The 26,920-nt window shown below is 46.6% G+C and overlaps 1 protein-coding gene across 1 annotated transcript in view; it reads left to right on the forward strand.

Moving 5' to 3' along the window:
- PTPA (protein phosphatase 2 phosphatase activator) overlaps nucleotides 1–26,001 on the forward strand; it is a 37,427-nt gene extending 11,426 nt beyond the window's left edge. Inside the window, exons 4-10 of the mRNA XM_075015545.1 lie at nucleotides 1,972–2,097; nucleotides 3,409–3,526; nucleotides 5,613–5,712; nucleotides 7,967–8,091; nucleotides 10,573–10,673; nucleotides 16,064–16,171; nucleotides 24,162–26,001. Coding sequence (XP_074871646.1) covers nucleotides 1,972–2,097; nucleotides 3,409–3,526; nucleotides 5,613–5,712; nucleotides 7,967–8,091; nucleotides 10,573–10,673; nucleotides 16,064–16,171; nucleotides 24,162–24,236 — 753 coding nt within the window. The 3' untranslated portion in view covers nucleotides 24,237–26,001. The remainder of the gene's footprint in view (nucleotides 1–1,971; nucleotides 2,098–3,408; nucleotides 3,527–5,612; nucleotides 5,713–7,966; nucleotides 8,092–10,572; nucleotides 10,674–16,063; nucleotides 16,172–24,161) is intronic.
- Nucleotides 26,002–26,920: the final 919 nt, after the last annotated feature.

The following is a 26,920-nucleotide window of genomic DNA, read 5'->3' on the forward strand; positions in this document are numbered from 1 at the left end:
CAGAACCAGTGTCTGGAGAGTCATCCAATCAGCTGGCTGCAGTTGTCATGAGATTCCTTCTTGTGGTGCAGATGGGGTGAGTGTGTGGGAGAGAGGAATCAAAGGCAGAGAAGCACTGCCTGCTGTCTCTCCTGCCCCGCCCCTCCAGTGGCACTTCAAGGGCTAGAAACTTGCTAGGCTCTGCTGTTTCCTAGTCCCCTTCTGACAGGCAGCATGAAGAATTGAACCACAACCCAGGAGACCAGCCGACTTCACACGGTCGATGCCTCCAGCAAAGTCAAACCAGCCCTTACCTCGTTGTCCTCTTTCTCTCCTTGAAGGAAGACTCCCCTCTTGAGACTGTAATGCCTCTATTGCCCAGGGCCGAGATGGTCACCGTGGCCTCCAGCGTGGCTCTGGCTGCTCTGAGTGGGCAGTGGAGAATCCCAGATGTGTTGGCAGGTGAAAATACCTGACTGTCATTAGTGGGGCCTCCTTGTGCTGCCCTCTGCAGCTTAATCCACTGATTGGAATCTAGACAGTGGATCCTGACACCTTGCTGCTGCTTTGCAACAGATTCAGGGCCACTGTGCCAGCCCTCAGAGGTCCTCTGCTCCCCAGCTATGGGTCAGGGGGTGTTTCCATATCTTGGGCTCAAACCCTTAGGCCTCTCTAGCTGGCTGCATGTACCAGCACCGTGTTGAACTAAGCTTTGTATTGCCTGCCAGTCTCTGCCCCTGTAGTCTTCTCCCTTGCCTGAGGCTCCCTATTGCTTAAAATCCTGCTCAGCCTTTGCTCTCACCAGGTCATCCTCTCTGTTAACCTTTCACAGGATGCCCCTCTGTCTCCACATCAGAGTTAAGCTCCTCAATACCACCTTCATGGGGCTGTAAACCTCTTACTCCTCGGTGTCATGTCGTTGATCCTTCCTCACTGTCTTCCATTCTCAGCTTCACATCCTCAGGCAGACCTCCCACCTCTTTGAAATGCTTCCTGCTCTGCCCTCCCACCACTGCTGTGCCAGCCACTTCCCCTCCCAAATTTCAGATCCAGTGTCTCCTCCTGTGACTGAGTGAGACTGTTAGCTCTTCTGGGCAGCAACTATATCTCTTATGTGCACGTTTGTGAAGTGGCACATGCATTGATCATCTGATTTGTAGGGAGGCTCAGTACCTCTGAAAATCAGACTATGACCGGTATTAAGTGGGAGTCCTGAGGAGGTTGGGGCCCCTTAGTGCTAGGCCTTATGTAAACACCTAGTAAGAGAAATTCTCTGCCCCCAAACAGACAGGACAGACAGAGTAGAGGGGAAACAATCCTCAGAGGTATAGAAGTGCCTATGTCCTATAAAGCCAGGCTACTTTCTAAACAATACACTGTTCTGTGATGAGCATTAGAGTGGAAGCATGTAGTACAGAGTTGCAAACTGTGTGTCAGGGACCTTTGAATGATGCGGCTCTGCCTACCCAACCTACTCCTCCCTCCCCAGGCCTAGTCAGGTTCTTTGAAAGTATTTAGGCTAGGAACTTTTTAAAATGAGATTCTAGACTCTGGAGCACAGTTGTGTGACCATTCAAAAAATTAACAATATGGTATCTTGTGCGGGTGTAGGACCACACTCTACTAGGTCTTTGAGTCCTGGGATGAAATGTCTACCTTCTGCAGGTGCTGATTGGCTGTATTTTGGCTCTCCTAGAGCTTAGGCCAGTACAGGATGTGAGCTGCTGTTTTTCAGACTGGACTATCCTTCTGATGTGAAGGGTGAGGGGTGGCCACTGTGGACGTTAGAGAGACAATGTGCGTCCCATTATTCCCTTCTGTCCCTTGCAAGGTTGGTGTGGAGGTGTGTGACTCAATGCCAGAACACTGGCAAGTACAGGTAAAATAAAATGCTGGAGGTTGGGGCAATGATTTTAGGGTGACTTGCTTGTGGTTGTGTGTGAGACTTTTCTCTTGTCTGATTTGTGAACTGTAGCCCATTCTATCCTGTAGGCAATTGAAAAGCTGGTGGAACTCCTGGATACCCTCGATAGGTGGATCGATGAGACCCCACCTGTGAACCAGCCCTCTCGCTTTGGGAATAAGGCCTTCAGGACTTGGTATGCCAAACTAGATCAGGTATGTATGAGGTTAGGAGAGAGGCTCTTAGATGTGGACCTATTAAGAGTTGCTTCTCCATCAAGAAGTACATTCCGCAATGATCATGGAAAGATTCTCATCCTCATATTATACCTGGGTAATCAACAGACTGACCCACCAACTTGCTGGGTTTGAATGGGACCATATTTCAGGTCTTTTTGTCTCAGGCCATTGATGTGACTTATATAATTCTGAAGCTGGTGCTGGTGTGGAACCCCTATGGGAGCTCAACTCACTCTTACATTCCAAGGAGCCCCATTGACTGTTCTCCCCCTTTAACCATCCATTGTGTCCACCAGCCTGTAAATGTGGTAGATGGGAGCAGGAACATGACACTCCATGGCAGAGCTAGGCCTGCCTCACCTGAGACTACTCACCCCAAGGAAGGCTCTTTGGGCCTTGAGGGAGAGCGCATGCTACAGTGCATTTACCCAAGGGCTTTGGGTATGGTCTATGGCTGGGGCCATGGACATACTGTGATGCAGTTTGTTAAAGTTTCATTTCCAGGGCACTTTGTGCCAGCAAAAGGTACTAGGTTGATGGCTTTAGAGACTGAAGTCTTCTCTGTCCAAAAAACAATACAGGTGAGGCAGTGAGAGAGCAAGCTGTCCACATGTAGTTCCTCAGCATGCTGCAATCCTGCCCTGGAGGGACTACCTCCAGAGACGGCAGGAGAATTTGCTCTCTAGGCTGTATAAGCCTGGGGTTCTTTGCTGAGACTGTCAACTAGTGGGGTGTCTGTATCAATGGGTTATCAGGATGGAAGTTTAAGTGGAAGAAGCCCTCACAGCAGACAGGGTAATAAGCTGTTCTCTCTGACTAAATCTCTGCCACCCCAACCAGTGACATACAAATTCAGCCTGGAGACAACTAATGCTGCTCCTTGTAATGAGTGCCTTTGACTAATGTGGGAACATGGGGAAGGGATAGCTCAGGGGTTTGAGCACTGGCTTACTAAACTCAGGGTTGTGAGCTCAATCCTTGAGGAGGCCATTTAGGGATGGGACAAATAGATGTCAGGGATGGTGCTTGGCCCTGCCAAGAGGGCAGGGGACTGGACTAGATGACCTCCCAAGGTCCCTTCCAGTTCTAGGAGATGTGTATTTCCAATTATAATAATTCCTTATTTTCCTCCGTCAGTCTGCTTTTTTGGAGGGGTGGCTTGTTCCATGCCAAACCAACTCCAGCCGATGGCGAGTTTGTGTCCCTTCCCACACGGGTGCCATGTACCCACCTTTTGGCTTGTGGCAGACGTAGTTCAATGCTCAGGAAATTTTTGTTGTGTTTAAGGAAGCAGAAAACTTAGTTAAAACAGTGATCCCCGAGCATCTGGCTGAAGCTGCACCAGAGGTGGCCGTGTACCTGAAGGAATCCGTGGGGAACTCCACACGCATTGACTATGGGACAGGTATCTTCACATGCGCACTCGATTTGTCTAGCCTTGTTGGGCTTAGAGTCCCCAAAGTGAATTCACCCTTACTGTCAATATATGTCATTGCCATTGCAGGGGGATGCACTGAACTATACCAAGGCTGAAAGTGGCCAGGAAAGAAAAGAGGGTCAGAATCTGATTATACCAGAGTTGTGATTGATGTAGAATCTTGGCTGCCTCCACTTCAGTCCCAGTCAGCTTAAGTTTTTCAAAATAAGCATTCTTAGCTTCTCTTATAGCACCTTTCATACAAGGCACTTAAAGTGCTGTAAAAACATTAATTGACCATTGCAATCACTGTTGAGATGCTATCACCTCTGGGGTGCACCGGAGAGTTGTTTACCAGCACACAGTAACACTACATGGTAGTGTAGAAAAAGAGGTGCTCAAGGAGTATTCTGAGCAGCTGAATCACAGGGGGAGTTTAAGGCACTAAAATGTAATATCTTGGATTGGAATCAGACCAGAAAATTAGTTAATATTGATACTTAGTGAGAGGTGTCTTCAGATTGTGAGTGGCCATAAACAGTGTGATATAAATACCTAGACAGGATCTTTTTTTAAGACCTTGCAAGAGAGCAGAATCAGGCCCAGGGAGAAAAGTGAGAATCAGAAGCTGGAGTGATTCCATTGGCTTCAGTTAAGTTACTGTGGCTTTACATCTGGGTGTGAGCAGACCCTGAAACTGTGAGGAGTCCCACCTGGATGTAATAGTGGGAAAGGGCTTGGAGAGAAATGTCTGGATAATGACTTAATCAAATAGTGGAAGTGAGGATCATTGTAGCATGCTGGGAGCCTGATGTATGTGAGAGGAGGAGAATCCAGATAAAGAGATGAAGAAATACAGGTGTGCACATCTCACTGCCAGCTGTGCTGCAGGTCTTGATCACTAGGGGGAGATGTTGCCTTTGGTAATGGACCTGTTGGCTTAGAGTCCGTGAGCTGTAGCTTGGTGAAGGAAATCTAGTCTCTTCACTACTTCTCTGTCTTGAGTGCTGGGCTCTCTGTTCTTTCAGCTCAGCACAGCTAGACTTTAGGTGCAGCTTGTTCATATCCCAGCAGCTGCACAGCTTTATAAAGTGGAGCTGCCTCCTTTATTTACTCTCTTTATTGCTGTACTTTATCCCATCCAAGGGGAAATAAAAGCACCTTTCTGCAGCCAGTGTCCGTATCTTATGGGCTCTTATGAGTGCTTCACTACTGGTCTCTTCAGTGTTAGCCAGAGGACAAAGGTGCACAGAGCAGGTGGCCCGCGGCTGACAGTTGGGCATCTTAGGGTGGTGGTTTTTCCCTGGGGCGGAGCAGGGCTGGTGTCCGTCCGACCAGATGCCTTTTGTAAGTAGAAGGACATCTCTAATTGCTTATGAGTGCTTGTTTCAACCCCCAAACGCTCACTCCCTGCTGTAGAGCTCACTGGGTTACTCTGGAATTCTCCAGCTCCCCCATCCTCTTGATAAGAAAGGGAGTTGCTCCAGCACTCCAGTCTCTCAGTGCCTGGCTCTCAAAGTATTTCATTCTGCAGGAAAGATGGCAACAGGGGCCACTGTACCAGTAGACTATTGTGGGAGAACCACAGAGATGAAACTGACATCATAATTCCCTAACTATGAGCAAGGAGGGTGTTTGTGTGTGGGTGTAGGAGAAGTGTTGTCTGGTGATTCAATTTCTGGACTAGATTCAGGGCTTTTACAGCCTGACACTGATTCACTGTGTAGCCTCGGTCAAGGTACATAAATTTTCTATGTCTTCGTTTCCCCATTTTACAGATGGGACTTCACAACTTCACAAAGATACATGTTTTATTTGTCAATGGCTGTGAAGCACTGTGGGATGCTTGAATAGTGGGTGCTATGTAATTATGAAATAATATTGTTGGGTGTTAATAATAGGAGGATGCTTTTGCAATGTTAGCCAAGTAACAAGAAGCCTTAGTTGGTTGGAGCTCTGCCATCCATGGAGATGTGACAGCCATGTCCTCCAAAGAGCATTGTGGCACCTGCCAAGAGCTAGTCTATGATGGTAATAGCCAATGTTTTGTTTGTCTGCTCTCCTTCAATCCCAGGTCATGAAGCGGCATTTGCTGCCTTCCTCTGTTGCCTGTGCAAAATTGGTGTTCTCAGGGTGGATGACCAGTTGGCCATTGTCTTCAAAGTATTTAACAGGTGAGGCGATACAACTACAGGTGAGGAGAAGGTGTTCTTAGGGCATTCTCCCCTCAAATCTCTCCATGGTTCGCTGGTCAGAGATCATGTGGCCAGCAACTACCAGTCTACCTGATTCTCACTACCATCTGCTCGTAAAACCACACCCTTTTTGTTGTCACTCTGCCTGGTGCACAGTAATTTGTGTGTCTCCCCTCTGAATCCAAGACTAGGAAGTGATTTGATCACTGTATATATGTACCTTTTGTGGAGAAAATATACCAGCTGCTAAAGGGCGCTCTACCCTAGTGGATAAAGGTATAACAAGAACAATTAATGGAAGATAAAGCCAGACCTATTCAAAATAGAAGTAAGGGATATTTTTAACAACTGGCGTGATTAACTATTGGAATAAACTATCAATGGCAATGGCGAATTTTCTATTCCATGTATTCAGAACCAGACTGGAAGATATTCAGTGATCATTACAATTTGTCAGGCTCAAGCTCGGGTTAACTGGATAAAACTGTATGCCTTGTGTTAGGCAGGAAATCAGATTAGGTGATCTAATGGTATCCTTTGACCTTTTAGTTTGTGAATCTGCCAGCCCTCCATAACTCCTCTTGACAGCCATCACAATGCAGGAGGTGAGGTTTGTAGTGGTGCAAGCAGAGGGTGGGCCACTGGGACTCTTACATTTTAATCCAATCTGTGCCACTGACTTGCTGTGTGAACTTGGGCATGTTGCTTCTCCTCTCTGAACTTCACTTTCCCCATCTGTAAAGTGTGGCTGTCTAGTCCTCCCTCACTGGAAGTGTTGTACAGCTAAACTCAGGAATATCTGTAAGGCATTGGTTCCCAACCTTTTCACTAGAGCAGACCCCCAATCACCCCCCAAACCATTTCCAACACTCCATCAAAGCCAGTTCTAGCTGCTATGTACATGTCATTAAATGAAAAAGGAAACATAAATAATTAACATGTAGACAATCCATTTGTGGACGCTTCACTCTGCTCATTGGTCTCCTTTCTCTTCAGCGAGCCTGATTTTAGCCACAGATCCATGTTGAATGTATGGCTAACGTTTTGTATGTGTCTGTCATGATTGTTTCATCACACAAAGCAGCCACAACATAGATTTCTGGACAGCCATTAATAACATTATTGGAAGATATTTAATTTAAAAATAATAATTGACTGTAACTTTGCAAATTTATTTAAAGCTTATTTTCTATAATCATTTTTATTTATCTTTTTTGCATGGACCTCCTGCAATGCCTTCACAGACAGGTTGGGAACCATTGCTCTGAAGCGTTTAGTGATCCTCTGGTGGAAGGAAAAGCATCAGTACCAGGCAACATACAGAAAAGTTTTGCAGCAAAATAAGTTCTGCAGGGAGAGGGTTAAACTGCTGCTCACTTTGATTTTAATTTAGTAAAAACCTCTGTGCTGTGTCTACCATTAAATCTACTGTCAGGACCAATTGTCCCTGTGGTCTGGTCGCAGAACATATACTGAGTGTGCAGTGTTATATGCAGAGCACTGCATCAAGTCATAAAGCCAGGGTTCTGATCCTGTTCTGTAAGGAGCACCTCTAAAAGCTTCTCCCCCTCTTGTCTCCCTCCAAATATGCACAGAGGATGCCAAGTGAAGGAAATGTTCTGCACTGAGTCATGATTGTCATCCATTAGCACTAGTGCTATCTTCATTGGAGATCCTGCAGAATTTTTAGAGGGAGGGACTCTGCTGACTTGTATGCTGTCTCCATCACCCACTTACATTATCTCCTCTGGGCAAAGTGCTGTTCCTTGATGTGCCTGCTTAGCCTCTTATTTAGAGTTGAATGACCAAAACAGTCTCTGGGTACCTCTTCCTTCTAAGCAGGGGCTCTCTGTGTAACATGAATAGGGCAGGTTTATTTACACTAGTTTATCCTGTCGTCTGGTTGACTAAGAGGTAGAAACTTAGTACGACAAAAACCAAGATTGTACATCTGTTCTCTGTAAACTTAACCCTGATGCGAAACAGACTGAGTCAAACATTGTCATTTGTTTCTTCTCCAGCATGGACTCTTAATGCTTGCTCAGCCAGCAGGCCCTTGGACTGGCGGCTTGTGCTGGGTCCAGAAAGGGCATGTTTGAGGCATCTGTTCCTCTCCTATATATGTAGGTGGGCTTTCAGACTGGAAACCTACCACTGTTTCAGCAGGGAGCAGAGGCCATGAGCCTTTACATCTGATATTTTTATTAACCCTTCCCCTTCTCCTCTGTCTTAGGTACCTGGAGGTGATGCGGAAACTCCAGAAAACTTACAGGATGGAACCAGCTGGTAGCCAGGGAGTGTGGGGCCTGGATGACTTCCAGTTTCTGCCCTTCATATGGGGCAGTTCCCAACTGATAGGTACTGCCAGCATTTGTAGGTTTGTTATCTCTCCCCTTCTGTCCTTCAGCGTGAAGAGCATTGAGGGTTTGGGGGCTATTTTTACCCGGTGCATGGGACTTAAAAAAATCTGATTTGAAAAGTTTGCTTGAAGTTTAAGAAAACCAGTCAATTGGCCAGCCTGTGAAAAGGGAAGGTTACGTTGGAAATGCAGAAACATGTTTAAGTGCACTTTTTAAAAAAATTATTGAAACTTCTGGGTGTATTTTGATGCTGAAAAAATTGTTTTTGCCCTTAGTGGCTTACAGTCTGCTTTTATTGCAAAGGCACTGGCCTGGTACTCAAATCTGAGCTTTTTAATTTTCAGCTCTTTCATATAGTCCTGGGGCCACCTGAAGCAAGTCAATTGCCATCTCTAGGCTCCTTCCCCCCCGACCCCGCGCCATCCCCGCTGTAAAATGGGCTCATTTCTGTTGTTTTGTCTATCTGGTAAACTCTTTGAGACAAGAACTTAATATGTGTATGTGATACCAACCACAACTAGGCACTGATTTCAGGAGGGACCTCTTGATGCTCCTGTAAACAAATAATAATGCGGACTCTAGTGTGATCACAACCAGGCAAGACACATCTAACACAAAGTACTGGCTGGTTCACAGGATAATTCTGCTTTGGAACTGTGCTGGGAGATACCATTGATGCACGAATAGGCACCCTGTTCAAAGCACAAATGTAGCTGGTGGGGGTCTAGTGGTGGACCAGTCATACAGACTAGTGACTGGAGGAAAGGATCAGCCCCAGAGTCAGCTGTCAGTTGTCAGAACTAGGAATCGAAGCTGAGGTCTGATGTCAAGTGTGAAGCTGAGTTCAGAGCCAGGGTTGGTCATTGGAGACTGGCAGTGAGGCATAAGGGCAGGAGCAGAGGCCAGAATCAAGCACAGTGGGAACAGGAGCGAAGGCAAGAGCAGAAGAGGAACAGGGTTGGGTGCAGGAGGTAGGCACCAGCTGGGTTAGATGCAGGCACAGCAGAAAACCACCTTTTTTGCATGGACAAATTTCCTGTTTTTCCTCCTGGCTTAAATAGTGCAGTTGGACTAATTGGTGGATTCAGGCAATCTTGCAATCAGCGCTCCTGTGGATGGCTGCCTTGGCTGAAGCTGGAGCCCTTGCAGCTTTTCAGACCACTTGATTTCAGTAGTGGGTAGAGGTCAGAATGTGGTAGCTGTGTGGAGACTCCCAAACCTGAGTTCAAGATCAAGGACATCGCAACGAATCCTACTGACTTGGATCTAGAGACAGTCAGTGAACCTAATGTATTGCCTTCTTAGGCTATGGTTACACCATGGCTTCTATTTCAGAATACATTTGTATCCCGAAATAGAAACCCTGTGGCTATACACCATGCTCAACATTGTATTGGATGAATAGTATTTCATTCCTGCTACCCCTCATCACAAGAATGGTAGCAGGAAGTTCGAAATAGAAACTTATTTCAAACTTCGGTACTGTCCAAATGGCACCAAGTTTGAAATAAGTTTCCTCAAAATAACTTATGCAAATTGCATAAATTATTTCAGGTTACAACTACAGTATAGCCCTAGCCTTAGAATTTACGGTTAAAAATATGGCCTCTGACACAGAAGAATGATCTGACCTTGACAATTAACACCCAGGCTTCAGGAAAATAGTGGAGCAAAGAGTATCTGTAAATATTTAGGGGATAAAATTCTGTGACTAATGAATGTCATGGGTGTATAAGGAGCAAATCATATCAGACAAATGTTATATTTTTGAATTTCAAAATTAGTGAGTGAAAGGAATGGAGTAGTTGTAATATAACTTGATTTTGGTAATGTGTCCCCCAGGAAATCTTAACTTGCATTTTCTTGGCTGGAAGCCATACAGAATAGATGGAACACTGGTTGTGTGACCATATACAAACACTAAGAATAGGTTTGAGTGAGTACGTTAGAGAACAATGGTTGCACGTTTACCAAACAGACAAACAGAGAAGAGCCTTGGAGGAGAGAGACCACCATAGTTCACAGGCTGAGAAAAGATTTAAAGGACTGAATGTGTGTAGCTTTGCTAGCTGAGGACCGTGGGCTCTTGAACCTACTGGTATTTGAATGGTACAAACATCCAGGAGAGAAGAAAGGTGTTACAGGGCTGTACAATGAAAGGGTGAAATTAAGACATGCTATCAGGTCACACTGTGAGGATGTCTTATATGTTAATCCATGAAAGAGTGTCGCAAAGGAAATGTGTGAAAGTCCACTTCTGGAGACATTTAAACCTCCATAGGATAAGTACTTATGCAGTGTATGGTTGGTGGGGACCAATCCTTCACTGTCTCCTGTGGTTGGTGACCTGGTATGAAACTTGTCTAACACACCTGAAGATACTGAAGTAGATTCTGTCTATAAGGGCTGGAGCAGGAATAGACCAGGCTCCTCAATGTTGGTTGGCATCTGAAGGACAGACATCTGAATTTTTTTTCAGAGCACCCAAACCTAGAGCCTCGGCACTTTGTTGACGAGAAGGTGGTGAATGAAAATCATAAGGACTACATGTTCCTGGAATGCATTCTGTTCATTACTGAGGTGAGAGTGTGGAGTCTGTCTTTGAGAGACTTCTCAGGTGCCTTGGGATTGGATTATTGGGTGCCTGCTGTGGCTTTCTTCACCTCCTTTTGCATATTCATTTTTTCTTGTGGGACATGCGGTTGAGCCTTTGTACAAGCCCCAAACTCTCCTCTTGAATGAGTTCAGCAGGGATATTGTGAGTGAATATGATGAAGCTGCATGAGAGATAGATATAGGTGGTAGACTGGGATTTGCCATGTAACTAATGCAGATGGAGAGCCTTGAGCATCTCCCTAAATAAGGCAAAGGAGTATATGATTTCAGAACACAGGTGCTAGAGGGGTTGAAATGGGAGCTCCAAAAAGGTGGCTGTTCCTTGCTAAGTCAGATCCTTATGACTTGTATGCCACATTATCTCTCCTTCCCTCAGCAATAAGCCACTTGGTATGTCCTGAGTGCCTGTAGGTCTCCTGTGTGTGCTCCTAAACCACCACAGAGCCTGGGGCACTCCAAATCACAGCCTGGCCATAGGCATTCTGTAGTAAATTTATTATTATTAAATGTCCATTCTTATGAGCTTGTGCGGGGCTATGTTGTTGAAGTAGGTCTGGTGGTCAAGAGTCCAGAACCCTATTCTCATTTAAGTGTATAATGGACTCTTTGGATGGGGGAAAATGATATTGACAAGACTTCTGTGGTAACATACCTTGTACCTTCATAAGAGGGCTTTGTTCCTAAAAGGCAGTGCTTATTGCCACCTGTCTGCGGTCACATGATGTGAGTGTCTTGTCTGACTAGTCTAGGCTGAGAGAAGTAGCTGAGGTGGTAGCTTTCATTGGACTAACTTCTCTTGGTGAAAGAGACAAAAGGTACATCTATACTACTCAGTAAATGGACCTGGTGAGGATCAAACTTCTGGGGTTTGATTTTGCATGCCTGGTGGGGGTGCACAATCAAACTCTTGGGTTGACAGTCGACCCTTGTACTCCTCAATCATGCAAGGAGCAAGGGAGGTCAATGGCAGAGTTTCTCCCTTCAACTTCTCTCAGTGAGGATGGCCAAGTAAGTCGATATTGTAGGTAAGTTGATTCTAGCTGTATCTGGAATTGGATATCTATGATGGACTTTAAGGTCTTGAGTAAACCAGATCAAACTTTTGAGCTACACAGTGCTCTCCTTCAGGTCTTGAAGAGCATCATGTAAGCTGGAAAGTTTTTGCCTTTCTCTAGCAGAAATTGGTCCAACATACAATTTATTTTAACTTTGGGAGGTATAACTTGTTCCTCTATTGAGGGTATTTTACAAACATGCACCTCTGTGCACAAGTATAGAAAACTGTAATAAAATACAGACAGTGCTTTATAGTTTGAAGTGAGCTTTTAAAACTTCTCGTCAGTTATTTTGATTTTTTTTCATTGCAAAAACTAACTTTTTGGCCATTGTTAGATAAATGAAGTATTTCTCTATCCTGCACATTTCATTGGACCTAGTGGAATCTGGATTTTTTTTTTTTTCAAAGTACCATGTCTACCAGTGCCAGCTCCACCTAGTGGCATGAAAAGCTGCTCTGAGTTCTTGTTGGGTGATAAAAACTTGGGATAACCTAAATTATAAAACATGGGATATTTTAAACCATATTTTCTGATAAATGGGTTTCTCTTGGAATGTGATTATTCTGTTTCATGGAGAAAGGCTGCTACTACCACTAGGTGGAGCTATAACAGCTTTTAATACCAGCTTTTTTAGCTATTAAATCAACAAGCCAAACAACAGCTATCGTGAAAAAATAACAGAGAAAATGGTTTTAAAACTTATTTTAATGTTTTTTCCGTCTTTTAATTCCTTAATTGAGAGCTTCCTTTCTCTTAACAACATTACTTACACACAAAGCAAATGTCACACACTGATACATAAGATTGGGTGTATTTTATAAGTATTGGGTCAGTCCTTGCTCTCCACTGTTCAAACAGCAGCAACTATAGTGGTGTTTTTTAAAGAACCATTCAGTATTTTCTTTGACTCTCCCTTCCTTTGCCTGTATGTGAAGTTTCAGTAATACAGACACCAGATGATGTTGATTTTATTATGTACTAAAACCTAAAACTGTTAAAGTAACAGTAACACAATGCCCCATCTGAATCCACTAAAACTTTCTCTTTTAATGCTCCCTGTAATGTATGAGAGTATTGCAGCAAATGTTACATAAATTAACCAATTATAGGGTGACTTTTAAAGATGACTTCTAAATGGCTTTGATCCCTAAATAGGAGTTCCCTGTGTGCAAAGAGAAGTAGAGTGTTGTGTAGTGGCTAGAGGAGGGGCCTGAGAGACAGGAATCCTAGCACCACTCCCTCTATCCTGTTGGCTCTGTGACAGGGGGCAAGTAATTTAGAACAATTGCAGGATCTTCTGGGCATAGACTGTTTCTTTGTATGTGTTCCTACAGTGCCTAGGACGTTGAAACTCCAAGTGCTGCTGCAATGTAAAAATATGAACCGGACTAATCTGTCCCTCAGTTTCCCTATTTGTAAAATGGAATTAACACCAATGTTCTGGATGGGAAAATGTGGGGCTTTATTCATGGATGTAACTGGGTGAAATATGCCACTGCAGAGTTGTCACTACTGTTGATTTCAGGCTCACAGGACCGTACTCTGGTTTTAACTTCCGCTGCAAACAGCAGTGTTTAAAAGGAGAGCAGCCAAAAGCCAGTGGCATCACCCCCACCACTCCTCAACCAAAAAACCCCTCAGAAAAAAATAATCTTCCCTTGTGTAATCCCCCAATCACTAGTGGGCTGTGCTATTGCTGGGTGCTTTGAATGGTGCTGTATGCAGTGTAGTTGTCAGTCCCAGGATGTTAGAGAGATGAGGCGGGTGAGGTAATCTCTTTTATTGGACCAGCGTCCGTTGGTGTGAGAGACGAGCTTTTGAGTCACACAGACCCGAAGAAGAGCTGTGTGTCTCTCTCACCAACAGAAGTTGCTCCAATAAAAGAGATTACCTCACCCATCTCCTCTTTTGAATGCTGTTAGTTATCTGGTGCCTCCAGGATGCTGGGTGCCCTGCAAGAGGCTAAGATAAAGCTGGTCTCTTGTTAGGTCTCCAGTGTCATCTGTGGGGCTTCTCCATCTAGGGGAAAAGCCCCAGGATTGTGTGTGTGTGGAGCTGTGTAGAAGCCTGGAGCCTAAACAAAACAGGGCTGTTCCTTTAAGAGCTAAGGGCAGGCAGTGAAGAATTTCAGTTTCAATCTGGCTTCTAAATTTGGAGGTTTGGGAAGGGAGGGCTCAGGTTTCAGCTGGAAGGGAAGGAACTGACAGGAAGGCACTGCGCTGAGCCGTCCCCCCCCCCTCCCCCTCCAGTTACTGACAGAGGAACCATTTACAAAAGGCTGATTCTCTTGGGAACAGAGAGGCAGGAACGCAGCGTCTGTGAGTAATTTCCTGCTCAATATGGCTGCTCTGACTCACTACATTCCCCTGGGGTCACTGGGGGACTGCAGCACTTGCTGTCTCTCCCGCTTTCTCTAGCTTGCTCGCTTTCTCCCTTTGTGGCTAGAATGAGCTAATTTTTTTTCTCCCTGTCTGCCCTCCCTTCCCAGTTTGAAACAATAGCAAAGTCTCCTGCTGGAGCACACACTAGTTAGGAAGGCCACGGCCACAGATGCGTCAGGTGCCCAGATCCTGTATCTCTTGAATTGGGTCTGGCCATCCTAGCCGGCTTTTTCAGAGCTTCCCATCTGCCTTAACTCTTTCAGGCCAGGAACAGTGCCAAAGGGGGTTGCTCCAGGCTGTGCCAATCTGAACGAAGGAGGGACTAGAAAACAGAATGAGGCTTGTGGCTGAAATGCACACAGCAGGAGCTTCCTTAAAGGGAGAGGCGCTTTTAAAAACTACCTTGCAGTGTACCCGCAGCATGCGAGACTTGGAGCATGTCAGCAGTATGCCAAGCCTTGTCAGTATAACCCTCCTGACACGTACACCATCTTCTCAGTCACCCTCTGGTCACGATGGGATGCCAAATCTTTTTGCTTAGTGACACACCAGATCCATTTACTTTGGGTTTCCTCTTGTATCCGCAAGGAAAGCGTGTACGCATGCACAAAGCGAAGGGGAGCAGGAACGGCATAGCGGCTCCTCCATTATTCCCCACCTCAGAAGAATGGCGAAGAGGAAGCAGAAATTCCTCTGTGTGCTTGTTGCAGCTGTTCAGAGCAGGCAGAACTGCAGAACTCTTACCCACAAGCCCCGAGGTCAATGGAGTCTAAATATTGTCCTCTGAGCAATTTTTTTTTCCCTTCCATGTACGTTGCTGCCCCTTTGCCTCTGCAGAAGGGCAACAGTTTCTCGGAAATGGATTGATCAGCTTTTTTACAGCAGGTGGCTTCAAAAGCATAGACACTTTTTTCTGCTGGCTGGCTGGCTGGCTGTGTGTGTGTGTGTGTGTGTGTGTGTGTGTGTGTGACCACACACACACACAGACAGACAGACAGACAGATGGTGGGGTTGGTTAAGAACCTAGGGTCCTCGTATCATGAAAATCAAAGTCTTATTTCTCCCTGATCCTTTTAAGTCTAAGCTATGGCCTTGTGGTTTATGAAGTCATGAGAATTTCACTCAGATTGGCTGCATTATTTTTTTTCTCCTCCCCAAAGGTCTATTTCATTGGTGGAGGGTGGCAAATTATGGGATAATCTAGAGGCAGCTGTCTTTGAGTTTAGCTCCCCCCTACCTCCACCCCTGAAATCTGTCTGGAAAGAAGCTAGCATCAATGATTAAACGCCATCGTTAAAAATATAAATTAAAGCCATTGGCCGTTCGCTGCATCTCCAGGAAGGTGGAGTCTTGCAGCTTCCCAAGCAATGTGAAAAGTGAGAACTTTAAAGAACCACTGGACCCCCTGTAGCCCATCCCTGCTCATGGCAGGTGCAGTGCTTGGATCCAAGTGCTACAGCTGCTGCCAACCTGCGCTGCCCTCTGTATTCACAGTTGGCGGTGGTGGTCGCTGCTGCTTGTTGTTGCTCTGAATAGAGAATGAGTCATTTTCTTGGAAAGCCCAGCAGCAGTGTTGCATGGGGAGGCTTCTGGGTAGAATGGGAGCAGCGCTGAGCTGGACTCTGTATGTTCTTTAATGAATTTACCCAAGGAGAAGGGGAAAATGTGTTTAGAATGTGGGGCAGAAAATGCTTTGTGCAGTCAGGGGGAGGGGGGCTGGATACCACCCTCCCTGGGTGGAAGGGCTGCTGCAGGAGGGCATGTGGAAGGAAGGAGGGGAGGGCACAGTGACATACATGGGTCACACAGCCCAGCAAGAATGTTTGTTGCAGTGAGCGTGACTATGAGTCACTGGGCTGGTGCACAAACTTCCCTGTTGGCGTGCCTCCCTTAGCTTTCTTCCTGTGTGTTTTAGATGAAGACTGGCCCTTTTGCTGAGCACTCCAACCAGCTGTGGAACATCAGTGCTGTACCTTCCTGGTCCAAAGTGAACCAGGGTCTCATCCGCATGTACAAAGCAGAGGTGAGTGAAGGGGAAGAAAATATAATGTGGTCTCATCTGATCCAGTATATAATTCCTGCCTTGCAGACCACAGGAACCTTTCAGATTGGCTCTTCTGTTTTGCTGGTTCATCTCTTCTGACGCAGCTGGATGTATGGCATCTGAGTGCTTCTCTACAGTCAACAATCCTCCTCTGCCTCTTTCCTTTAAGTCCTGTATACTTCTCCACTTTCCTGTGCTGTTCCCCAGAGTGTCTTCTGGTGGGAAAGTCTGGAGCTAGAACCCATGGCAAGTTCATGCCATATACAAACCAAAACACACACTGGTTGAACCTCTCTATTCCAGCACCCTCAAGGCCTGGCCAGTGCCGAACCATGGTTCTAGCAAATCATCATAATGTCTAGCAACATTACCAACACTGCCACTGAGCTCTTAGAAGACATTTAAGGTTAAAAAAGAGCTAAATAACAGCACAGTACACTGAAAGCGAGGATTGGTGGCTGTAAACAAACTTTATGGGACCACAGGAAACTTGGATGCATCCATGGTATGTGTACATCATGTTAACCAAAATAGTGCCTGACCAGAGAGTGCTGGAGTAGAGAGGTTCAACCTGTAATACCTCTTCTGAGAGGCTGGGCCTAGATTACCTATGATCTTCCCCCAGAGTTAATGCTCTTTCAATGATTTTTGTTTTCATTCATTATTCTCTCATGCTAAATATAGGTCTCCAGATTAAGAGCTGTTGCTTGAAGCAATTTTACTATTCAGCCATAAACTGGACTTGCCCCATTTGACCTAGATCTGTTACCATCCTTCTGTTTGGAGACTACAGTACCAGCCTGAATGTCTGTTCTTGATTGTAGCTTGCCCATGTAGTCAGAAACATATCCGTTAAATCATTGTAACTTTGGTGTGTAGACAAGGCCACTGCCACAGCCTGCCTTCCCCTCAGCCCTGTTGCTCCAGGGAGCGGTCAGCCCATGTCACTTGCTCTGTAAACTTGGCCTGGGGGCTTAGGCATCTATGGCTGTAACATATCTCTGCTTCCCCCCAAACGTGTGCACTTCTTCCTGCATGAAAGGAAGCAAGACCGGAAATTCCACCCACATAGCGCCTCCGGGGGAAGGACGGAAGGAGTGGAGAACGGTAGGCCGACAGAACTGATCTCCTGTTGGGGAAGCACATTTGCATGGCTTCCCTAGCAGGAATCCATGTCAGCATACTAGTCGTGGGCTGTGCAGGGTAAGAAGTGTTCAGGGTGCCATGACCCAGTGCCCTTCCTTCTCCCATGGCACTCTGTACAGTGTACCTCTGGCACTGAAGGCACCATCCTCCCAATGCATAGGGCTTGAAGGGGTTAATATCCTGCTCAGTGCTCTCCTGTCCAAGGCAGGCTCCTGTCGCCCCTTGATAAGGCAGTCTTGCCTAAGCAGCACTACTCAGTGTGAGTGCACAAAAGGGTTAACTGTGCCTGTCCTCCTCCACTCTCTCCCTTCCCTTCTCCCCTCCCCCTTCCCTTCCTCTGAGCTTCACATCCTGTGTTTAGGTTCCAGCCCACATACCTCTCTAATCTGTGAGGCGTCACTCCCAGGGATGGGGCTGGCTCCTTCCGGCTGCAGCTCAGCTTTCCTCTGAAGTGATGGGATCGCCAGGCAGTGGGGTAATGCCCCCCCTCCCACCGCTCCCCTGCTTCTCTGGCTCCTTCAGCTCAGCCGCTTTGTGCTGCCTAGCTACAGCAAGTGCCAGCACTGCTCTCTGGTTTGGGGCGACTGCCCGGAAAGTCAGATTCTCTGGGATAACCCATCCAAGCCTGTGGTTACTGTAGCAGGAGAGTTGGCTCCATAGGGGCTATTAAAGTATATCGGGGTTCTCCAACATACCAGGGTGTGAGTGACCGGCTGTCAGCTTACCCCTTACCCTGCCCTCAGGCTATTTTCCTACAAGCAACATGCAGAGTGCTGTTCCCGTACTGCTAATCCAGGCTAGTGCTCTGAACGAAGGACTGGAAGGCCTGTGTCCAGTCCTGCCTCTGACACGGACTCCTCCCTTGGGCTACAGCCAGTCTCTTCACAGTCTCTTGGAGCTGTCAAGGATCAGTTGGTGTCTGTGAAGCACTTTTTGAGACTGGGAAGAGGTTGTAGTGTCTGTCCATTTCGTGGGGCCTGTGCTGGATGTATCCATTCTTGACGTCCTGGGCCGCTCGCACCAAGACACCAATGTTAATACTAAATCTTACATCTGTGTAGTTCCTTCTTTCTTACAGTTACTCACTGCAATGCAAACTATGCACAGGCACCTGGTGGACACCATACCAGTGGGTGCTCTTGAAATGCCTAGAGAGATGCAGAAGCTTTTGAACTGCATGGGATATCATGCCAAGGGAGGTTGTGGAATCTGCATCGCTGGAGATGTTTAAGAACAGGTTAGATAGACGTCTATCAGGGATGGTTTAGAATTCAGGCGTGTCCAACCTGCGGTCCTGGACAGCTAGTAATGAGGCCCCACAAGATCGTAAACTTTTAAAATTATTATGTGATTTATATACATTAACTATATTATATATTTTGTACGCGACCCAAGACTATCTTCACTCAATGCGGCCCAGGCAAGCCAAAAGTTTGGACACCCATGGTTTAGATAGTACTTGGTCCTGCCATTGGGGCAGGGGGCTGGACTCGATGGCCTCTTGAGGTCCCTTCCAGTGCTAGTGTTCTATGATTCTGTGATGCCCTTGTTTAGGACAGGAAATGGAAAAATGCCCATCTACAGTTGAAATTTTCAGGATTTATTCTGACAGGATGAACCTTTTGACAAGGAAAAGAGGGTTAATTCACCTGTTAAAAAGTAGCATTGGCTCTTCAATAACTACAAGCAGTCAGGATCTCACCTTCTCAAAAAGCTTGGGCTCTCACACTATACAGCCCTCTCCTAATACCATGACAGACAGGTCCTTAGCCTAGTGTAAATATAGCACTCTTTCCAGCTAGTTACTTTTGAAGTCTCCTATTCCTGCGCCATTTGTGAAATCAGACGGGAACATGGCAGATGTTGGGCATTGCTTTTGGCCATTATGGTGGTTGGTTGGGTTTGTTTGGTTTTTATCTTTATCTATTTTATCAAATTTTAGCCAAGAACTTCCAAAAGTGATTTTTTTTAAATTTGGGCTTCCAACTTGAGATAGACGTGGGCTGCCAGCCATCATTTGAAAATCAACCCCCCTCAAGGTATCTCAAGTTGGAATCTAAAATCACTCTTGAAAATCTTGGCCCTTAGCTATTGGCTCCTGGATCAAGATCATATTTCCCTTTCCCAGCAGCACTGCATTTGCTAGCCCTCCCTTCTGCCATAGGTAAACTGAACTTCTAATTGCTGGCTTGAATCTTGCTTCGTCTCCCAGGCAGGCAGCTGCTGTTGACAGAGCTGGGGGCAATTTGCATTCATATTCTCTCACTTGTGCAGGCACTCTCACTCAGTCTGGCTAAAATCTGAGCAAGGCCACTGACTTTTTCTTCCCCCATGTCGTCTTGCTGTTGATTAGATTACATTAACTTAATCTTTGGCATGGAGGCACCAAGCCAGCAATGTTCCAGCTATTTAATGGCTTCTCAGGTATATGTCTGCCGTGATTGATGGTGAGAAGCATCCAATGTCATCCAGACACAGAAGTGCTGCCACATCATCCTATGAAGCAAGTGTGGCCAGAAGGAAGGAAGGAGAAAGGGTCATTCTTTACCAGTTATCCTGAAGAAGATGGAAGTCCATCCACTCAAAACTATCTGAATTTCCTGTCCTTTGCCCCCTCACCTGCAGTCAAATGGGGAATATTGGTCTGGTCCCAATCCCTTCTGTAAAGGCTACAGGAGAGACTCTAATCCTGCTTGTGCTGGAGTACGAGAGGTGTCTTTGCTGAACTCGTGGCCTCCTTCTGGCAGGTTGGCTGGAGGAGAAGCCCCTGCCTCTTGAAGCACTCCATAGTTTACTTTGCCCCTATTTGAGGCCCAAGGTGCTAGGCCAGAAGTAGTGTCTTGTGATCTATATACCCATGCTTTGCTTTAGTGATGGAATCTATTCTGCACGAACTTGAATCAGCCAACTTCCACAGCAGCACATCGCCTATAGGACATCTGAGGGTAGTGGAGAAGCTGGAAGTACCTTAGCTCCACCTACCAGGCTCTTAAGGCTTCAGTTTGCGTACGTGTTCTCATTGCTTTCCAGTGCAGCTTCCCTGAAGCCTTCCCTCTGCATTTGCAGCGGCTCAGTTGTCACAAGGTGGCTGGCTGTTTCTGACTGCCTTGTGTACTGAAGACACCTTGTTGTGATCTAGCGGCATCCATGGTGGTACAGAACTTAGTCCTTTTTGGTGCTTTACCCCAGGAGACCTGAGGCTTCCTGTGTGCTTACTATTTCCCCAGTAGGTATTCAGGTTTCCTGCATGCCAGCCCCAGTCACAGAACCTTTAACTTGTTTTAGCTTTTGTGCATTATGAAGAAGTTAGGTTCTGCTGAAAACAGCCTGATCTCTGGCTCCTGCTGGAATTCCACAGGCCTAGATGTCTTCTCAGAAATCCTACTACTTCCCTGATGATGACAGCACCATGGCAGCTGCCTGCCTCTGGCTGTAAACCCTGTGTATGCTCTGCAGCAGGGGAGGGTTGGCTGGCCTCCTGTATGTACTGCGTCCTTTCCCCAAGGAGCCAAGCAAGTGCATTCTGGCATGCCACCAGCTTGGTTTGTGGAGACAAGTGTCCGCTGGCCCATGGAAGGGTGTGCTGGCACAGTACCAGGACCCCTTCCCTTGCAAGTAGGGTCAGACTGCTGCCTCTTTCTTAAATACAAAATCAAGACTGTTTTACAATCGGTGACTGCAGAAAAAGGCAGGGAGTCCTGGGGCTCTGTGGGGCATTCAGAAGATCCAAATGAGCCTCTGGATTTACATTTCCACGTGGTGGGATTCTTCTTTGCTCTGCTGAGCAGCATTCCTGGCTCAACTTCCCAGTTCTCTAGTGCAGACAAGGCCTCAGAATGATGTGCCAGGGAAGCCTGGCTGGGGCAGTGAGTACACAGAGAGGCTGGTTCTCTTGCTTCTCCTTATGGTTCAGCACATCCTCACAGAAGCATAGCTTCTGCCACAACAGTTAGAAGCATTTGCATAATGTGTCTGGTGTCACCAGGCCATGCTGGGACTGCTGAAGGACCTGTTCCCTAATGCTTAGCTTCAGTGTTGGGAATAGGCTCTTCTGGGAAACTTCCAACCATAAGGCACTGCAGAGTGCAGTGGCGTTCAGACAGGCTGCAGAACTTGTGACTTCCTGGGCACGCTGGAAAGAAACAATGTTCAACTGCATCATCTCAGCCTCACCCAAGGCACCAGGGAATAACCAGCTTAACCCGCACAGGCAGGGTCCCTGGACCCTGCTGCAAAGGCAAGAGCCCAGCTAAGAATAGCACCTTCAGCAGCTGCCACTGCAGAGTGAAGAGCTCAGTCCCTGTGCTGCAGGCAGATTGTTCCTCCTTGCGTTGTCTCATGGTGCTTCTCTCTACTGCTTCCTGTTCTGTCTGAGGTCTGGATTGCTAGGCTGCTTGCTGCCTTCCCTGCTGGACTGGGAGAGCTGCTGCTGTGCAGTATGGGTTACATTCACCCAGCGAGCATTGACATTGGTGCGAGATGGTTTAAGGACCTCTTTATGAGCGGTAAGGGGAAGGGAGAGTTGACTGTAATCCAACTGTACTTCCCCCTTCACCTAGGGCCCTGTGAATGAGAATGCCCCATGATGTGATGGCACAGATATCCCACGGTTCTGTAATGCAGTGAACCCTTTCCAAGGCTTTTATCCCTGTCCTGGAGCAGCTACTCCTATTTATCCTTTTTTGGAAAATCTCTTCAATTTATTCTACTCCCTCTCTGCAGGGAGGGGCCGTTTTACAACCTAAATGGTGCTGCAGAGTTCTGTTGGCACCAGATCCTTGCGCCCTAGCAGAGGAGAATGCCCTCCAGCCCTGCTCTCTGTCCCAGTTCAGTGTGATTGCTCCTTCAGCAGCAGCTGTTGTTAAACAGTAGAAACAAATGCCGACATAAATGTGCATCTCACCTGTCCCTCTGTGCTGCGACAAGGATGACTTTCATTCCCCTCCGTCAGAAAGGCCAGATGCTGAGAAAGCTACAGTGAACTGGTCGAAGATCCTTTCCTTTGATCCAGCTAGTGCCTCCTGCCCTTTGGCCTTGCCCATGGTGAATCTTTGTATATAGCACACAGACCCGCCCACGCCCCAGACATGCACCAGCTTTGGGTTAAACCCACTGGCTTTTCCTCTGTCCTCTTCAGTGGTGTGGAAGCAGGCCATTTCCCATAGCTCCCTCTGTGGTAGTGCATGTGTCTCATGCCCCTGCTTGCATGAAGATGCGCAGGATGCAGTTGTGTGGCCTCTACCTCACAAGCTAGTTGTTTGGTGCACCCCTTTACCCTTTTTATGAGCTTTTCTTTCATTCCTTGAACTCTCTCTCTTGCCCTTGCTTGGGCTTGGCATGACCACAACCTACCCTCTTGGGAAATGCCTCTTGTGATGTGCATGGGTTGCCTGCGTGCTCTGTATTGGAGCCACCAACCCTGCTTGTGCAACTGCAGACCTGTGACTATGTTAGATGTCTGTGGTGGCTTCGTGGGAGCTCTCCTCTGCTGCTCCTTCTCTTTCAGGAACAGCAGGAGGGAGCAAGCACGCTCCATTATGTGCTGTCCCTGGATGATCATTGGGTAGTACTATGTAGATGAGGAGCAGGCATATCCTTCCTCTGGCTGGTCCTGTTAGTAAGTGGCTTGACTTACATTGGTGTGAGTAAACTTTTTATGTCCGGTCCCACTTTAAATCCCTGCAGTTAGCAGGAACCTCCTCGCCAGCCCCCAGCCTGTGTAATGTAATCCAAACTGACAGAAATTTCGGTTACGTTCATATGTGGGGCGGGGGGGACAGACTTTTGTCACATGCAAGAAAATTATGTAGAATGTAAAAACTTTATTAATCAGTATGTAAATGTGAAGACACACACACAGAGTAACATCCTTCTCCATTGTTAAAGAGGATGGATGAGCCTGAGACCAAGCAGCTGACAGTGCTGTGCCCGCCTTATGAGATTTCATGCCCCTCCACTTTTTACACCTCTGAGTTACATCAGTGTTCCCAGAACAAGTCACATGCCAGGAAATACAATTCCAAGTGGTGCCCTGAACACCTGAAACTTTATCTAGAGGGGCCAGAGAAGCAGTGCCTAGAATGATTAGAGGCCTGGAGAGACCACTTTTGGGAGAACAGAGTGAAGGGACTTGTGGTTAGGGGACAGATGAGAGAGCTCAACCTTGATGTATAAAATAAAAAAATTGGGTGGAAAAGGTCAACCAACACTACTTTGTCTCCAAAATAAGGGTGCAGCTCAAAGGCAAGGGATCTAAAAGCAAGAAAAGAGAATGTGGGTTTGGACAATGTACAGTTAGCATCCCTACAAGGCATTTGAATGCAAGAAGCCAGAACTGTAGATGCCAGAGCAGAGATGGTAACTCTCATTCCTTCTGTAGATTCCTAGAACTCCCAAAGTGTTCTTTGGCCCCAGCTATTTGTTGTAGCAAAGAAATTAACTTAAAGGTGTTGATAAAGATAAAGGAGGTGAGGTAAATCACCTCTCTGCTTCCACTGACACGCAGTCCGAATGGCCAAGGGCCTCAGCTCTTGAAGTCCAGCTGCAGACAAAGGACTATGGAAATGCAGAATACAGGCTGTGGTGTCCCTGGAGGGAGTTGAGGGTAGCAGCAAGGTAGCTGTTTCTTCCTTGATCCTCTGGATCTCAGAGCTGAGCTGCCCTGTGTTTGCTGCCACTTTGAGCCCCTGATTCCTAGTCTCAGCCTGGAAGTGGATTAACTGTGTGGCGTGTTAAAGTGGAAATGTGCTCTGGGATCTTCTGCTTTTGGTGGGGATGCTTATCTGCCTGCTGGTTTCATACCTCTCCTCTTCTGCTCCCACAGTGCTTGGAGAAGTTTCCTGTGATCCAGCACTTTAAGTTTGGCAGCCTGCTTCCTATCCAGCCCGTCACGTCTTAGAGGCCCTGGGCAAGTCGGCGTAGTGGAGACGACAGTGCAGCACTCTTCTTCCGCCCCCCACCATCGCCTCTCCAGCCCCACAGCCCATTCATCCTTGCAGATCTTTGTAATTACAACTAGAGAAAGTTACAAAGCACTTAGCAACCTTGCATGGAAGATGTGACCAAGAACACCTGCTCGTGCAAGTACTCCTCACGCTGATGCTAGAAAGTGACAAAACCAGGGCTATACTTCTAGCCTCCAGTGTGTTCAGTCTTACACTGTTTGTGGCTCGAAGGACTGCTACATAGTGAGCTGGGCAGGAGAGGGGTTTGAATGGGGCTCGGGTAGAGGGTACCACTAGTAGGGCTTTACAAGAAAACCTCTACTTGGGGTTGGGAAGAGGAGGAAGATGGGTAGAGGGAGGTGGGACAGTTAGTTTTCCTTATGAATGTCACTGAAATCTCCTTTTGCTATCTTGTTTAGGCAAACCAAGGCTAGTCCTGCGGTGTGAACATGCCGGTGTGTCAGGGGTCCCCATTGTGTATGCTGCTGCCTTTTGCTTGCATTTTTAAAGGGGTAGAGGAAGTGGCAGGAAATCCTGAGTCAGTTGAAGCCAGGGTGCCACTTCTCCCTTAGCCTGGGTAAGAAAAATTGTCTTCCCCCTATCCCTGGTGGCCTTCCCTGAGACTTTCTTTCACACACCTGGTCCTCTCTGAGATGCAGCTGGGAGCCCTACCTCTGTCAGCCTGGGTCCTGGAATGCTGAGCTGGCTCTGGAGAGGGGGATGAGCTCAGGGGAAGTCTGTGCACATGAGAGGGTTGCATCTGTAGGAATGGCTATGCAAAGATGCTGTTCTAGCAGAGCTTGAGATGATGACCTTCTCCTCATAGGATACACATGCCTTCTCCATCAATACCTTGGGTTCACCTGAGGCTGGGCACAAACCCCTTCTCACATTTGTTTTTTCCTGTGCAGTGCTTAGTAGCCACTGGATGGGGACCACCTTAATGTCCTTGCTGTAATTATCATGGCTGCTTGTGTTTGCTTACAAGGCGTACTGGTAGCCCCACAATCAAAGGACTTTCCCATTAAGAAGCACATCCCTACACACTGTAGACTTTACTGTAGGGAATGCAGCATAGGGCAGGTATATTGGCTTGAAATTCATATTCAGCTGCTGGAAACAAAATGTGTGTCTGTGTCCTGGGGCAGCCTTTTGCATTTAATCAGAAGAAAAAAAATGCTTTCACCTTCCTCATGCCCTGCAACATCTTCCACCCTATCAGGACAAGCTATACTAAGCTACAATTATTTTTTACCCAAACCCCCTTAAAGCACCAGGCATGCCCTGTGTTTACCAAAATATGTAGGCGGTTTAGAAGGCCTGCTCAACGTGCTTAATTCATACAGTGGTTCGGACTCTCCTTTCCAGTGGCTGAGATTAGGGGCACATCTGACTGTGTGGCTTAGAGATGTCTTGGGTAATTAGCAGAGCTAGAAAAGGAATGGCAGAAAATGGATGGGATGGACTTGAGGAGAAATCGTACATGTTCACTCGAGTTTGACTAAGAGTCTTCATACGTTCATAGCTTGAGAGGACAAGTTTACTCTGGGGTATTAATAAACACTGGTTTGGAGTGTGGCAGGGGTTAGCACTTTTTTGTTTGGGGTTTTTAACTAGTGCAATGCCAATTTTTCTGCTGCTGCTGTCACCTACAGCTGACTGGCCTAACATGGTCCTATCTGAGCCCTCGATTGCTATTAAATTATCAGAAAAAGCTTATTTTGCTCAAAGAATTGGGTTTTTGTACAGTTTTCTCTTTGCCTGCATCCCCTGGAACGAGCCTCTTCCTCCTCCGAAGCTTGTGACCTGCTGCTAGAGGAACAAAGGAAGAGAAATGCATTTGAATTAAGATGCAATACCTGTTTCTTAGGCTAAAATGGCAAACCCATGCCAAGCTGCAATTGTCCCCTCTTTCCCCTTGCTTTGGACCTGAGCTAGAGTACAGTTTGAGACAACAGCAAGTGAACTGAATCTGCTGGTTTTTTTTTTAAATAGTGACTTTATCAACTTACATTCTTAATAAAATATGAACAAAAAGCCCCAGAGCCACCCCTCTTTTACTCCCCAAGCATTAACAGGATATCTGTACATTGTTACATTACAAATAAACCCACTGGGAAAGTGAATGGGGAAGACTTCAACCTCTCAGGACCCCTGAGTGTTCTCTGTACTTGGTGCTACAGTTAAAAGGATGCAGTTCAGGGACCAGAGCACAGTGTTATAGACTGAGGAGGCCTGGTTCTCATCTTGCCCTTCCTGCCTCATTGCATGACCTTCAGCAAGTTGTGTCATGCAGTAAAACAGGTCTGTGTGGCAGCTATTACAAGATGAGGCATGACTTACATAACTTTGAAACTCTCCACTTAGGAAACTTGGACACCCTTTTCCCTGTAATTTTAATGGAAATGAAGCTTTCCATTCAAACTAAATGAGAGTCGAGACCTCAGTATCAGCAAGCCTCTCTCAGATCCTTTGCAGAAGATGCAATAAGAGTGCAAAATAGAGCACCAAAAGGATACATTTCTTACATGGCATTGGGTTTCAATGGTGCCTGCACGTAACTCTGGATGTGGGACATAAGGAGGCAAAGGAGGAGATACTATAGAGTTATTTATTTATGGACCATTACATCTGCACG

Source organism: Carettochelys insculpta, chromosome 21, assembly GCF_033958435.1.
Source record: "Carettochelys insculpta isolate YL-2023 chromosome 21, ASM3395843v1, whole genome shotgun sequence".
Classification (NCBI taxonomy): domain Eukaryota; kingdom Metazoa; phylum Chordata; order Testudines; family Carettochelyidae; genus Carettochelys; species Carettochelys insculpta.